At 43.8% G+C, this 15,316-nt stretch overlaps 1 protein-coding gene across 1 annotated transcript in view; it reads left to right on the top strand.

The window, feature by feature from the left end:
* The window catches only part of ERICH1 (glutamate rich 1), a 103,673-nt gene extending 89,802 nt beyond the window's left edge, over positions 1-13,871 (top strand). Inside the window, exons 6-7 of the mRNA XM_075498033.1 lie at positions 10,098-10,178; positions 11,971-13,871. Coding sequence (XP_075354148.1) covers positions 10,098-10,178; positions 11,971-12,134 — 245 coding nt within the window. The 3' untranslated portion in view covers positions 12,135-13,871. The remainder of the gene's footprint in view (positions 1-10,097; positions 10,179-11,970) is intronic.
* The last annotated feature ends 1,445 nt before the right edge of the window (positions 13,872-15,316 follow it).

Below are 15,316 nucleotides of genomic sequence, written 5' to 3'. Positions count from 1 at the left end.
TTTGCTTATGCAGGAGTGGTAAATGTCAATAAAAATTCTACATTTTGATAATAGCTCCAGATTCATTTTTACTGTGATCACATGTAGAACAAGTTCCAGCCCTTCCAAAAAGAAGAGTCTACAGGTTTGTTTAGAAGGTAGATCAGGTGCTTTGAAGTGTAGACCTTAAAGTTTAGGTTTTAAAAAAAGGGGAAAAAACCCAAACAAACTGCCTTTATAGGATTCATGACTCACAACTTATAAAGCCATATGGAATATAGTAGCCCACACATTCTGACTATCTGAAAATTTTGTTTGAAAAGAACAGAGAGGTACCAGTGAAATGATTGACTGAAGTTGTGTACTTCAGTTGTAAATCAGTGCTTTAGAATTAGAACCAAAATTGTGGTCATGCTTTGTATATGTCTGTATTATCTTAGAATGAATCCTTTTCCATTCCAGAGTCCTGGTATCCCAAACATCCCTACTGCAGCTATTTTTTCACACTGTGGCTGTGCTCTGAAACAAATTTAAAATGTCCCTAGCTACAGAAAAGCACAGTATACTGTATGTTAGGGTCTTTCTCGTACATAAAATATGGCAGGTCTTTGCAAGCCCTCCAGTCATTTGCAGGCATCACAGGAGATCTCGTGGCCTTCTATCCTCAGCTGCCATACCCAAGCACCTGCATTTCTGGAATTACATGTCGGAAGGCTGCTTCTTAAGCTCTCTCATTTGTGTGATTCACTGTGAAGATTTGGCATGTGTGTAACAGGGTTGCAACGTGGGACTTAGAGGAGGAGGAGGAGGAGGAGGAAGAACCGGGCTCAATAGTTGCATATGCACCTGCTCAAATGCACAGTTTTGCTGATGAGAAAATTTCCCAGCAGCAATACAGAACTGCTGGGAATGATATGTCCAGCTTTTTATAAACAAGTGGTTCAAATTCGAAAGGCTCCGGGCTGTGTCTATACGTGCATTGGACAGGTTACAACTCTGTGCAGATCAGCATAGCTATACGCTGTGTATCAAGCTGCAGAAGATATCTGGGATGCTGCAATGAAGCTTCTCATGATCCTCTGCAGATGGAGTGAGGGATGCCCATGAGCACATGGAGTCTGACAGTCCAGCTTTTTGTCTCATCAGGCACAGAAGCAGCAAAGGACACAACGTGAAGAGTTCTCATTACAGATTGTAATATAATTTCTCATATCAGCTCTCACAGTGAAAAACACCCACTGAGGACTGGCTAGCCAGGAACACATGTTCAGCCTGGCACAGGAGCCAATATCTGGTGGGTGTCTTTGTCTTGTTGTAGATACCCGTTTTAGTGGACTTTGGGGAGCAGAGCAGAGTGAGAGGACATGCCTTGCTCCCTAACAAGCTCACCCCTCTTTGCTCCATCTCTTCTAAATGGAAAGGAAATGGCAGGCTGTTCACAGGAAAGAGCCTAATGCCTTGTTTCTTAGCAAAATAGTAGCCATTGTATGTCAGTCCTTTAGAGCAACAAATAATATACTGTCTTGGATTAATAGCAGCTAATTGGCACACAATCGCAGGAGTAGATGTGCTCTTGAGTAATGATACGTCTTGCAAGTTTTATGTACCCAGATATATCCATAGGTGTGCTATAGGCTTCCCTAGTCAGATCAGCAGTGCCTTGGTAGCTGAAAAATGACATTATGTTAAATGATGATACCCACCTTCTTCACAAACTGTCAGGATTGCACTGCATGTCCTTCCAGTGTGCTGCCTTGCTGAAGCGGTTGGTACGTGCTCTGAATACTGGGATCATTGCAAGACAGTGCATTACACTTGTGAGGAAAAGAGAGCTCGATTGCCAACTGTTTCCAGGGTTAACTGGGACTCTGGACCTCTACTGGAAGTCTGTCCACTGCCTGCCAGATGTGAACCTTCCCAGAATAATGGCTATAGATAAATCTTTCCACCAGTATGCACCCAGATAATTCTCAGGCCAATGAGGACAGCCCATAGTTTTCCAGCTTGTCTGGTAGTGTGTTGTGCTGGTTGATTTCTGAAACTGCCTCGGAAGCAGCAAGGCATAAAGCTGTTCCTCAAAAAAGACAGCCATTATTCTGCTATGCGTTTTAAACACTCAACCCACTTTCCAGGAGCGCATATTAACAAAAGACACAACAGGGAATTGCTTGCGATGCAATGTCACTTGCATAGCAGAGGCGGACAAGCTTCTCCCTGCCCGTATCTGCTAGACCAGTTTTCTGCTGCAGTCCAGCCTACAGATTCTGAAGAGTCGTACAAATCATTAAGGTGGACCCAAACATCAGAGTTGTCAGTGGTTGGCGTGAGTGTAGCAGCACCTTTTTGAAAGGTGCTAGCTTCCATTAAGGTCTTAAGGCCTAACCCAAGTCTCTCTATTAATGCCTACTGTTTGTATTCTTGGTTTGAGGGGTTTTTTTTTCATTTTGGTGGGGTCTTTTTGGGTTTTAGTTGTAAAATGAATAAATACATCTGTACTAGTACACAACGTAGCTACAGAAAAACTGACAATTTATTCACCCAGCTGATCACTCACAGATCAGTAGCAGTCAGGACTGGCAATGTTCTGTAGGACGACGACTGTCTATTGGGACATTGGAGATGGTCCCCCCAAAGATGCTGTACTTGCACATCAGGTCAGATACTACCTGTTTATACAGAGCCTGAAATGCAGTCTTTCTCATATGTTGGCTTTTCCATGTGTACTGGGCCACTCAATTTTACCAGTGTTGCTTTCCCTCTATGAAGACCTCCCCTGAGTGAGGGGAAATTAAGCTAGGCTATTGACCGCATCCAGTAGCTGGGGAATGAGGCAAAAATCAGTGTTCAAGGACATCATCACTGCTCATCAGTATCAAAGAGGAGAGGAAGGATTTATTGATCCTCCTTTTGTGAGGTTAAACATTTTTTTATAGCTTCTTCTTGTAATACATACTTTTCATTTTCTTTGGTCATCTTAGTAGCCATTCTTCATACCAGCTTCACTGTGAATTCTCCTGCTCTAATCAGTGGGGTGCAGTTCATGTGACTGTATTTACATTATTGACGTCTGTGTCTGCACTAGCTGTATTAACTCACTGTACTATCAAGTGTCACTTCTTTCCCTGATCTTAACGTAAACATCTAAAAGAGGTAAATTACAATGGGAGTTTAGAGCAACATGTTCCAAGGCAGGCATCTGCACTAGCCACGTCTGGAGTTAGGAGAGAGGGATCCGGCCCTGCTTGACCAGAACTGGTTCCAGATGAGCTGTGCTAGTGCCTTTGCGCTATGCCTATCCTGCTGCTGCCAGTGACAGCAGCACTTACCCGTCCTTGCTTTGGAAATACTTCAAGAAAACATCCCAGGATTTTTTTTTCCCCCCCGTAGTTTCTAACAGATACAAACTGCAGCAATTTCTACATAAATTTTTCTTTCATGGCAGAAGTTCTCCTTTCTCTGTAGCAGAAATCAACTTCATTTTCTGCTATTAAGTCTTTTGCTCTTAAACTTTTGTCTGTTTCTATTATTTTGTCCCTCAATGGCATCAAAGCACTATGGGTAGGCAGGCTGCAAATACAGGAGTAACCGCTCGGCAGTGGAGCTGTGGGAAGTGAACGAGTCAATTCTCAGCGGGAAATAAATGAGTAGTTTAAGCTACTTCAGTGGTAACTCCATAAGCCGCAACACAATCTCTTGCTGCTCTCTATCCGTAACCTTAGATGACTTTGAGGACTGAACTATCTGCAATTGCGTATGTCTCAGCTCATCTACACAGTATTCCGGTCTTCTTTTATTGACAGTATTTCCTACTTCTGTCATCAACATTTTCCAATACATCTCCCTAATTTTGCACTCTGCAAAGATATTACTGTGTAATGCAACAATATGACTAACATTGTTCCTGTTCCTTGCCTGCCTTATCATCTTAAAATTCATTAACCACCTTCACATCCCTCCTTAACACTGTGCTTTGCTGCAACGCCTACAAAAATTTGGAAACAATCTGACTGTGAGTGAGCTGAGAACATTGCCTCGCATGCCAAGCAATATATTCTCTTTGTTTCCCTGGGCTCCTCCATCTGTTGGCATCCATCTGCCTCCCCACGGATTGTAGGCTCTTTGGGGCAGGACCATCTCTTTCTTCTATGAGCTGACAGTGCCCAATCCTGTTACCCCTACAGAGCTGGTGTTTTAGTTACCTTTGGTTTAGGCAAAATTCCTTTTAGCTTAGCTTTAATTTTTAAGTAACGCACAGAATGATTTGTGAGGACGTACTCCCAGATCTAATAACTGTTGAAGTCAAAAAGCCCAGGATTAGTCATACAGTTGTGTGTAGAGGAAGATTTGCTGGTTTGTTTTCTTTATATGGTTTGGTTTATTTATTTGCCTACAGTGACAGCACTTTGTGTTTACTCCTATCCCACACAAAGAGCCGCAGTGGAAGCCATGGGTGTTTTTTCCCACCACTTTCCATGGGTGGAAAGTACTTCTTTAGTTAAATACCTGAATTATTTTCAAAATTATGACTTTGAAATAATACATTTTGCTATTGTTGTCCAGGTATAGAATGAAAATTGTGTATGCTTAAAGGGAAATCCTCTTTTAAAATGCTGCCCCTGTATCAGTGTGGAAGGCCTAGAGTAAATCAAGCTTAATGACCCTTGAAGCCAGTGGAGAGTCTTGCTTTAAACCAATTTATTGTTCAGAAATGCGACCTTGCGTAGGCAATGCCCTGCAGTGTTCTACCTGCAATCTGTATCCATCAGGTAGGAGCAACAACTATTGGGAGACTTCAGCTCCAACCACTTGAGCATATAGCGGGTGACAAGGAACTGATGCCCGTAAGCATGCACACTTGCCACCGCACTGCCTTCGGTGCCTTAGCCCTCGTGCTGCCGAGAGCCTCGTGCCTGCAGGTGTGCAGCCTGCCTTCCCCTGGCAGTGGGGGGTGCCCGTCACCCCAGCCACCCATGGGGCAGGATTTTCCCCTCCTTGGTCTCATGTTCTTGCTCTCGCGCTGTCGTTCTCGTGGCCTTGCCCCACCAAAGCCGGTAATGTGGCTGTGGTGGGTTCTCATAGGAAGCAACTGCCGTCAGCAGGAGAATCACCTGCCTCTCCCTCGCTTCTCCCACCATTGCTTGGGGCCCAAATAATACATGTGCACAGAGTGGAGCAGTCGGTCAGCACGCACCAGCCCCGGCCAGCACGCACCAGTCAGCGATAACAGCATCACAAGCAGGAACCACCGACGGCAGCTTGAGCGGGTCCCAGTGAGACTTGTCTGCTTTCTGCAAGGGACTTTCTGGGGCGACCCTGCTGCACTAGAGGGGAGCCCTGGGGAGGCTGCTCACCTGGGGACCCCCGTCACTTCTCTTCCCACTGGCCACTGAGGATTTTTCCCTTTTTCCCTTTTCTATTTTCTCTCTCCCCTCCCCTCTGTTCCCCCTTCCTCTTTCGTTTCCACTTTTCACCACAAGCAGCTCTCCATGTTAGACTCCGTGCGTGCCGTCAGCTGCAGGCCCCGCTGATGGATCCTTGTGCGTGTGAACCTGTCTGGACATCCTTCGCGTAACAGCCACGTGTTGGCTGCAGCTCCCTAGTCTGGGCTTCCACGCAGGTGTAAGAGAAACTGCTCTCCCCAGCTGCCGTTGCCTGTGGTTTAACTCACACGCCCAACCAGCTTACCTCTCTCCTCCCTCCCTGTGCTTCAGGATGGCTACAAAAGTTTTTAGAAATAGGGTTGTTTGAGAAATAAGAAAGCAGAGGGAAAATAGCATGTCTAAATGTATGCAACGGACTGCTGTAGGGGTGAGAGTCAGAGCCGGCGAGCATCCAGAGTCTCTCGAGTGCCACAGACCATCGCTGTTCTGGCAGCTGCAAGGGTCTGCGATGGCGAGAACTGACCAGCGGAAGAGAGCAGTACAGGTCCCTTTTCTGAAGAGACATTTCTGGTGCTAAAGGTGAAGTATTGGTGTAGAGGGAAATGTTGACGTAGCTGCCCTTTCATCAGGATAAAAGTAAATATACTGGAAAGTAGCTGGGAAAGTGAGCTGGAAAATAGGAATCACTGTATGGAGTACAGGTAGCAAGGAAAACCAGAAAGTTGAGCCCGCTTTTAGGAGATAACATATTTAAGGATCTGAAAGTGAACTCAGGATGATGGGAGAAGCAGCTGTCTGTGAAAGAGAAGCTAACAAAGTGTGGGGCACATAGAGAAAGCAACAAGTCCGTGAATGGTAAGTTTGCAGATGACACCAAGTTGTGTGGGAGTGTTGATCTGCTGGAGGGTAGGCAGGCTCTGCAGAGGGACCTGGACAGGCTGGATCGATGGGCCGAGGCCAATTGTATGAGGTTTAACAAGGCCAAGTGCAAGGTCCTGCACTTGGGCCACAGCAACCCCATGCAACGCTACAGGCTTGGGGAAGAGTGGCTGGAAAGCTGCCAGGCAGAGAAGGACCTGGGGGTGTTGGTTGACAGCCGCCTGAATATGAGCCAGCAGTGTGCCCAGGTGGCCAAGAAAGCCAATGGCATCCTGGCTTGTATCAAAAATAGTGTGGCCAGCAGGACTAGGGAAGTGATCGTGCCCCTGTACTCGGCACAGGTGAGGCCGCACCTGGAATACTGTGTTCAGTTTTGGGCCCCCCACTACAAGAGAGACATTGAGGTGCTGGAGCGTGTGCAGAGAAGGGCAATGAAACTGGTGAAGGGTCTGGAGCAGAAGTCTTATGAGGAGCGGCTGAGGGAGCTGGGACTGTTTAGCCTGGAGAAAAGGAGGCTGAGGGGAGACCTTATCGCTCTCTACAACTACCTGAAAGGAGGTTGTAGAGAGGTGGGGGTCGGTCTCTTCTCCCAAGTAACAAGTGATAGGACAAGAGGAAATGGCCTCAAGTTGCGCCAGGGGAGGTTTAGACTGGATATTAGGAAATTTTTCTTCACTGAAAGGGTTGTCAAGCATTGGAACAGGCTGCCCAGGGAAGTGGTTGAGTCACCATCCCTGGAGGTATTTAAAAGACTTGTAGATGTGGTGCTTAGGGACATGGTGTAGTGGTGGACTTGGCAGTGCTAGGTTAACGGATGGACTCAATGACCTTAAAGGTCTTTTCTGACCTAAATGATTCTATGATTACAGTGTAGTTTCAGCCTAAATATTTGAGGCATCTGTATTAGAGTGGTCAACAGCACAGGCTTGGCTTGGGCCACAAAACCTGCCAGAAGAGCAGAGGCCTGAGCCCCATATTGCCATGCTTGCCCTGCTGCTTGCTGCCGAGCTGTGGTGGGCAATGCTAACGTGAGTGTCCCTGCACCGTGCTCCGGAGAGGCAGGGAAGCCCTCCCGGGCAGCACAGGCAGCACAAATTGCTTGTCAGGGAGTGCCAGTCAAGGAGGGGCTTCTAACGCCGTGAAAAGAAGTTGTTCGTGTTGGATGATTCCTGCTGTATTTGGGGAAACAGCCCTTTCTGGTCCCAAAGGCACTGGATTACAGCGAAGAAACATCTCATTTCATTATTGATTTCTCCTCTTAATGGAAATAGAGCACAACATGGTGAATATTGACAGCTAGGTTCAAAGTGTCCCTTGCCTTTAATTTTGGGATGAGGAGGATGTCAACGTATCATTTGCATTCTTATCTGCTTGATGGCTATTAGAAAACAGTGTCTCCATCAAGCGGTGAAGGCGTCAGCAGATGAATGAGGCAAGTACTCTGCACCGCACACGGGATCCCCGTGTATTGGCCAGGAGAGCCCTTTGCTGCTTGTGTTTTCCCTGCTGTTAGCCGGTCCCCTGCCCAGAGTTCGTCTCTGCGTCGTGGCAGTCGGGACTCGATTCTCAGAGGCTTGAAATTCCAAAGGAACAGAGGCAGCCCTTGTTTGTTCAAAGTTCTCCTGAAACAGCCTGGGAGGGTTATTCTTTCAGAGTTCTCAGGAAGGTAATACAGATTTTGGTAACACCTGCAATTACAGAAAACATTCTACAATTCAGCTGTGTTGAGCATGGCCAAGAAATAATTTTTAAAGACAGCTGTGGCATTCAAGGCATACTCTTTCCCTTCCCTTTTATTTTCCACACAAAGAAACTTGGTTGGAAAGCCCCCTTTCTGAATACCACGCCACAAGAATCTCACTGCCATTCTCCAAACGGAAAGAATTACACACGAAATGACAGAAATTGTTAGTAATGCATTTTTTGCAGCTCCTGAAACTCATGATACTGCAGTAAGTAGGTTTTTCTTTGAATGCAGGCAAGGCTGGAAATTTAAAGGAAAAACTCAGTGTTCTGTGTATTTCCAGAAGAACACAGACTCTGCAGCGTTAGCCTTGTCCTGCTCTGGGCAGCAAGCCCAGACGCTCTCCTGTTTGTGCAGGAAAGTTAGCATGGGGCATACAGTGAGAAACAAGAACAAGAAAAAAGCCTTTGCCTTTTTATAGCGTAGATTTTCATCCCAAATGCATTTGGGCAGGTACAGTGGTTTGTATTTGCTGATACACTTTCCATTAACTTCAGTCAGCTCCCAATTTTATGTTGATTGTTTCCTGTCAATACAGTATTTCCTATGGCTAAGGTATACAGCACTTAAGGTTTAGCATGGGTTCACTGTGCAAGTTGCATATTTAAAAAAACCCAACAGATTGGTAGGTTCCCAGTCTCTTGCTTTTAGTATTTAGATTGATGCTATAGGACTGGTTCCATTCATGTTACCTTTTTTGTGAATGAGACATGGCTCCACTGGTGTCGACGGGGTTCACGTGGTATAAACGTGGTGTGGTGAGAGGAAAATGAGATCTGCCCACTGCGTGCTACGTAAGCCAGAGCCTCAGAAGAAAACAGCATCATTCCTTTATATAACGTTAATTAAGCACCTACTGAAAAGTAAATGGGTTATGAGAATTCTTGGTAAGTGGTATCGTTGCAGAATATCTAGCGTAGAGTATTTCTCCAAGTAGAAACATTTCATGTTTCTGCTCTTTTACAGCAGCAATATTTCTCAGAGAGCTTTAGGCTGCTGTAGCAGAGGGGTGTAAAGGGGTGTAAATCAGCACTGTTCTCGGGAGCACTTGTGATGAAAACCAGTGTGGGCTCACTGTGCACACTGGTGCTATCCTTAACACCACCTGAAGATTTTTACCCTACATGTTTAGAAGTATGACTGCAACTGGAACCAAATTCTGCCTTGCTATCCTTATTCAAGGTTGCATGTATTGATAATGGGAAGAAGGAGCTTTCTCAGCACAGTCGATCCATGGACACTCCTAAAAGAAAGAGAAATTAATTTTGTACATTAGATTTTACCACCATTTCTCACATTGTGAACTATATGACCCCAGGAGCAGAACTGAATCCAAGCTCACTACACTGAAAAGAAATTACTGTTAACAGAAACTAGTAGTAACAGTAATAATAAGTATTAGATTAAGTATTTTTTAGTGGTAAAGCTTTAGCAGTAGAAAAAGGAGCAAGAACATGCATAATGCTGAGTAAAAGAGAAAGCTATCAGAAAAGAAAGAGTTTATTTTTAAATGTGCCTCCAAATAACCCTGTTATACTAGCACATCTTTTCAACCCGGGTCATGGCTGCATTAAGCTTCCTACCCAGTCAGGTCGTCCTATGGGTATAAATATATGCTCTAAGTTACATAAAAGCCATCCAATCCTATTTGCATAGTCACTCTGTGATACAAAATGCTATAATGACCTCCTTTTTTTATGTCCAGTGCTATCTATAAAGCAGGCTTAGGCCCTTTTGTTCTTAAGGAGGTCAGCTGTCGCGTTGCTCTCTTAATGAGCTTCAGGCATTCCCAGAGAGTTTTCCGATATTGCAAGACATACCTGGCCCCGGGCGGGAGAGCTGGGGCTCTGCCAACACCTAAGCGGTGCAGACAGATCCCGTGTGACAGGTTATGCAACTGAGCTGGGCTTTATATACCCTTAGGACCTCAAGCATGTAAAGGGCTCGAGGGAAAAGAGCATCAGGTGAGGAAAAAATGTGTGAATAGCATGCTGCTTGGAGTGCTTTTGGCGTTGTAGCAAACCATATTAGAATAAATCTTCTGTTTCATTAGGGGGTCAACTTGTAAAAAATCCCTGGGATTTAGTAATGTTTTGTGCGTTCTAAAATTGTAGGGGCTGAAATTCTACGAAGACTCAGAAATCATGGTTATTCCTCTCCGGAGAATGACACCTGGGTATATAAGATTGTTGCAGGTATGAAAATTCTGACTTTTTTTCTGCTTTTAATTAGATCTTTGAAATACCAGTATTTCTCTTTCTCACACTGATTTTATTTCAAATTATTGCATGACCAACCCAAGGGAACACTGGCTTCTGGTGGGTTAACTTGCATAACAACTGAAAGAAGTCTTAATTAAGCCTCTTCTGAAAAGTAAATGAATTATGATAGTTCTTGATAATTGGTATCATGCTGGAATACCGAATGCAGAATACTTGAAGTAGTTTATGTTTCTGCAGGGCTTAAACAGAAACTACTTCTCCATCATTTTCTCTTGCAATGGCTTTGTGTGTTTGGGGCAGTAGGAAAATGTTAATGGGAAGAAGGATGCTGGGTTCCTAAGCAACTCAGATGAGCTGTCAGTGAAACACTTCGACCAGCTTCTATGGTTATGGTAAAGAAACCTCAATCAGTATTGACCTCTGGAACATTGGAGGACCGGAGTAGCAATCATTATATGAAGAAAAAAATAAAAGCATGCATAGAAAATGTTTTAAATCAGCTAAATAATTGAGAATAAAACAGCCCAAAAATATATATACCAAAGTAGAGCATCTTCCTTATTGTACTCCATATTTTGATATTTACAGAGTATATATCCTTTTGCTGGAAAATCTCAACAGCTCTAAGCAATGTGATCCGCATCCAAAATCACAGAGTATAGTAGCTGAGAGGTGATCGTTGAGTGGTTGAGAGGCTGAGCTAAGGATACGGTGTTTCAGTCCTAGCAGTGAATTTCTTTCACGCCTCCCTGCATATCTTTTGATATCACCTTACATAGTAATTTTATTTGGAATTTCTTTTGACTTTATTTATTCTGCTGCTGAAGTAGCCACACTGTCAGCCACATTTATCAAGATCAGAGCACTCAGCTCTGGTTATGTAAGCTCACATAAAAAACCTAGAATCTGGAAGTGAAAATCAGGCTCCTTGGAATCTGTCGCTCCCGTCAGTGGTGCCATGCTTTCTGTCCATGGACTGCAAGGGAAAGCATTAAAAAAATCATTATTTGAGGCCTAAGTCATCATTTCATGTAAGAAATGCTGCAACTAGAAAGACACGTGGTATGTTTTAACTCACAGCACCAATATGCATAGGAATTTGTGTTTTGCTCTCTAGGGATTCCATGCAACTGTGTTTCTGCTTCTTGGTCAGTGTATCATACGTACTAGGCAAGCAACAATAACTTAATTTCTTTTCTGATTGTTATTCAGATAATCAGTAAATAATTAATTTTTATCTTTACTGTGATTGGCATTTCCTGCATCTTTGTTGGACTTGACAAAGAGACTGTGTTAAAACTTGTCTGCTCGGTCTAGTCCTACCTGTGGAGCTAATAAAAGATGTTACTGATCCCTTTTAGCCTTGCTGTCCTGACTTAGTAACTAACATTCAAGGGAGCATCACTGTGTTAGTAGCTAATCTGTGGGAAGGAAGAGATCTTTGTACTTCACAGAACAAGAAAGTCCCTTCTCCTTCATGCCTAAGCCTCCACGCTTGATTCAGCTCTCCCTCTCAGCCAAGTAGCCAGAGGGAACAAATGAAAGAAAAATCCTATCAGAAATGTGTCCTTTCTTTTACAAAGTGATAAAAAGGGGGGCCTTCCAAAATGTGCAATAGTTTGTGCCAAATACTCTTCAGCAGAAAGCAGAGTCCTACTATATTAAATGACATGGAGAAGAAAAAAGTGCTTTGTAGGTTCCAAAGACCCGCTTCTGTGTTGCACTCAGCTGAATCAGCGTGTAACTTGCCCTGTTTCTCCCGTAGACTCAAGCTGCAGGAAAAATAGTTATCAACTCATCAGACACACTGCTGCAACGGGCGGCGTTGCTGCTGGGAATGTTTGGGATCGGCATATCCAGCTACAGCACACACCAGCTAACTCAAAAGAGGAGACTTCCCTTGACCCGTTAAGCTGCGTTGGGATGTGACCCGAGAAGTAAAGGCTTATGTCAGTAGTGCTGATGAGTGGCTTTTCTGCCTCAGTTACCGGCGTGGAGCTAATGAGACACTCTGCAGCCGTGATTTCTACATGCAAAGTTAAAAAGATGGAAGAATTACAGACTTCTTCAAGAAAGAAAAAAAGAATAATGACTAGCAGAGGCATCAGATTTCCAAATAAGATGAACTGTCTGTAAATACAATGGACTTATTTTGTTATCCAGTGTAGAGAGAGATCTAAAGGTATAAAATACAGTTAAAATGGGAGTAGGTGTAGACAGATCAATGGGGGTGCCATGCTTCCTTAGTGTCACCTTGTTGCAGCTTTTGCAAATTGACTCCTATGGGAAGATTGGTTTTGAAAAGGAAGAGTTAGAAGCAACATATTCCTCACGACAACAGTTAGACCAAATAAAAATAATCTCTCATAGACTCTTTGTACTGTTATATCTAACTAGGTACCTACATTTGTGTATATTACAGAATTTGTGCACCTTTCCTATTGAATCTTAAATTTCTTGATGCCTTTTATGTAGAAATGTTTGGGTATTGTAACACAAGCTGGTAGCCTTCTGCAACAGCAGAGATGGATGCAGGCTACACCATCCATATGGTGTTGGGAAGGAACCATGGCACCAGACCAGGTAGCTTCGTAATTCTGTACAGAAACTCTCTACTCTACAAGGTATCAGTAAAAATATTGGGTTGGGTTTCATTGCAGAGTTCAATATCTGATCGTATTTCTCTGCAAAGCCCACTCATCCCATAATATACATTCTGATTAAAATAAAAATAGAGATTGACCTTTTTTTCCCTCCTTTTCCCTTGTTTTCTTGTTCTTCTCACTCGATGCAATAGCTTATTCAGGAATGTTCTCTTACTATCGGTTTGCATTTTTCCAGCTGTTTCTGATGTTTTATGTAAATATGGCTTTCTGGGCTCTTCTGTGCACATGTTAGCATGTTAGCGTTTAAAATCCTTTGTTCTCAGTTACTAAATACAAATATTACTTTGGGGGTTTTTCCATGTTTAAAATTATTTTTTCTGTCAACAGTGTTTATATTCAACCACTAAGGGGCATCCTACACAGCTGAATATTTTGAAGTCTTCAGATTGCTCATTGCAACATTACAAACCACAGATTGAATCAGGTTGAAATTTTAACCTTTTTTTATTTTTAAGTTGTTCTTGCCCCTGTTTCCCTTTCTCACCCTCTCCGAGAAATGTCTCTCCTCCCCCTACAACTGTTGGTAAATTGAAGAAGATGAGAAAATCAGTGTTTACAAGGTCATTTTTTACAATGTACCAGGTCACAAATTACCTCCATCTTGTATAGCCTTCTGTTTGTATTTAAAATAAAAAATCGTGTAATGGAATATTCCTGCCTTCACCTACAAGAAATGAAACAAAATGCTTGATCCCTTTGACAAAAGTAAGAATAAGATCTCTGGAAAGCATTTAATCATGTTGATGGAAGATATTCAGTGTGCCCACCACCACCACCCTCAATATGCCATATTTATGGCTTTTTAATCAATGCATATGTTTTTGGGCAGCTGCATTTTTGTTAACTGATTTCCTGCCCCCATGCAACATGAATATAAGATCATTAGCTGTTTTCAGTGCCATTACTATGCTAATATGAACTCTTCTGTTAGGTAAAAGCTAAGTGTAATAACAATGTAATTTTAAGAAGATATACTAGAATAAAATAAATGGTAACTTGACCACTGAGATGTTCCCATTTTACTGTATCGTGGAAACGATGCTCATGAGGAATGTGTATTTTTGCCATGAGAATTGCTTTGAATAGTTTTGAAAGTTTTATCTGGTACTACTGAAAATGACAGGAGGACAACACAGGCAACAGGCAAATTGAGCGTGGCGAGACTCAGTAAAGGTACGGGCCTTAGGAGCCTCAGGAGCATTCAGTGAAGCACCAGGAAGGTGTAACTGAAATTAATTACAAAACAGATACGTTTAAACTTGCTGATGATGATTTGGGCCTGGGCTGAAAATCACCTTTAGGTGAAAAGTTGGGACTGCATCCAGCAGAAGACGTAGGCATCTGCTCCTCTAAAAAACTAAATCCAAAATTTCAATTTTCTGAAGTACTGCTGCCACCTCATGCTGGGCATGACAGACGGCCACGTGCTCGTCCCTTGCACTGCTGCGGCTCCCTGGAAGATCTGCTTTCACGTTTCCCCTGAGCTGGGTGAGGCTGGGGTGTGCTGAGCACCAAGACATCAAAACCTTGCGGGGGTGCACAACAACGCGCCCGTCTTCTCATCCTCCCTGTGGCTGGAAGCACAGAGGTGGACTGGGGGCTGCCCAAAATATGACTGGAAGCTAATATCCCCTAGCCCCTTTTGTCCTGCTGTTGTTAGAGCAAACACCCTTCGGCAGAGGAAGGAAAGGCCCCTGCAGAGCAGCTCTCACAGAGGAGCCCCTGGCCCCGTACCTTCCCTCTGCACGTTCTTCTGAAGGGCCGGCATGGTCCCGTGGGGTCCGGACTCCCGGAGGAGGCTGGCCGTATGAACCTGTGCCAGCTCTGCATCCACTACAGCAAGGGGCCCAAATTCAGTTAGGACAAGCTAAAGACTTTTTCCTCCTAACTGCCTATTAGCTAAGTTTGCCCCCCTCCCTGCACTCAGTGTGCCATGTGCTTGGACCCTACCTAAGTTTGCCACGTTTATAGACATCTAACTCCAGCCTGCAGGCTCAGTATATGGCTGGGCTCCCAAAATCTGGGCAGGATGCCTCTCCATGCAACAATTCCCAAACCTGCCTGTGAATTTAGTCTTCAAAGCTCAGAGCATACCAAACTTCAAGCATATGTTTATGTCCTATTGAAGTCAAAGGGGGGTTTAAGGAACATCCTTATATCCTTTGCCAGACTGAGGTATTTAATCTCTTCCTTGATCTCCCTCAAAAAGCATTTACATTTTAAACATATTTGTACCTTTGTTTATACGGCTTTTACTTCAAAAATGTTGGCAATTCATCAACAATTGAATGCTGATGAAAGTCGGGAGCCTGGTGAGCTTGGGGAGGTTAATGCTGCTTTACTTAGTTTTGCAAAGCTTTTAAGAAACACCAGCAATGGATTTCATTTGGCACATAAATTGTTATGTTTGAGGAATTACGCTCCAGGAATTACTTTTTACCTTCC

Source organism: Mycteria americana, chromosome 3, assembly GCF_035582795.1.
Source record: "Mycteria americana isolate JAX WOST 10 ecotype Jacksonville Zoo and Gardens chromosome 3, USCA_MyAme_1.0, whole genome shotgun sequence".
Lineage (NCBI taxonomy): Eukaryota > Metazoa > Chordata > Aves > Ciconiiformes > Ciconiidae > Mycteria > Mycteria americana.
The sequence above is the reverse complement of the archived record's forward strand: the minus strand, read 5'-3'. Positions and strand labels throughout refer to the sequence as shown.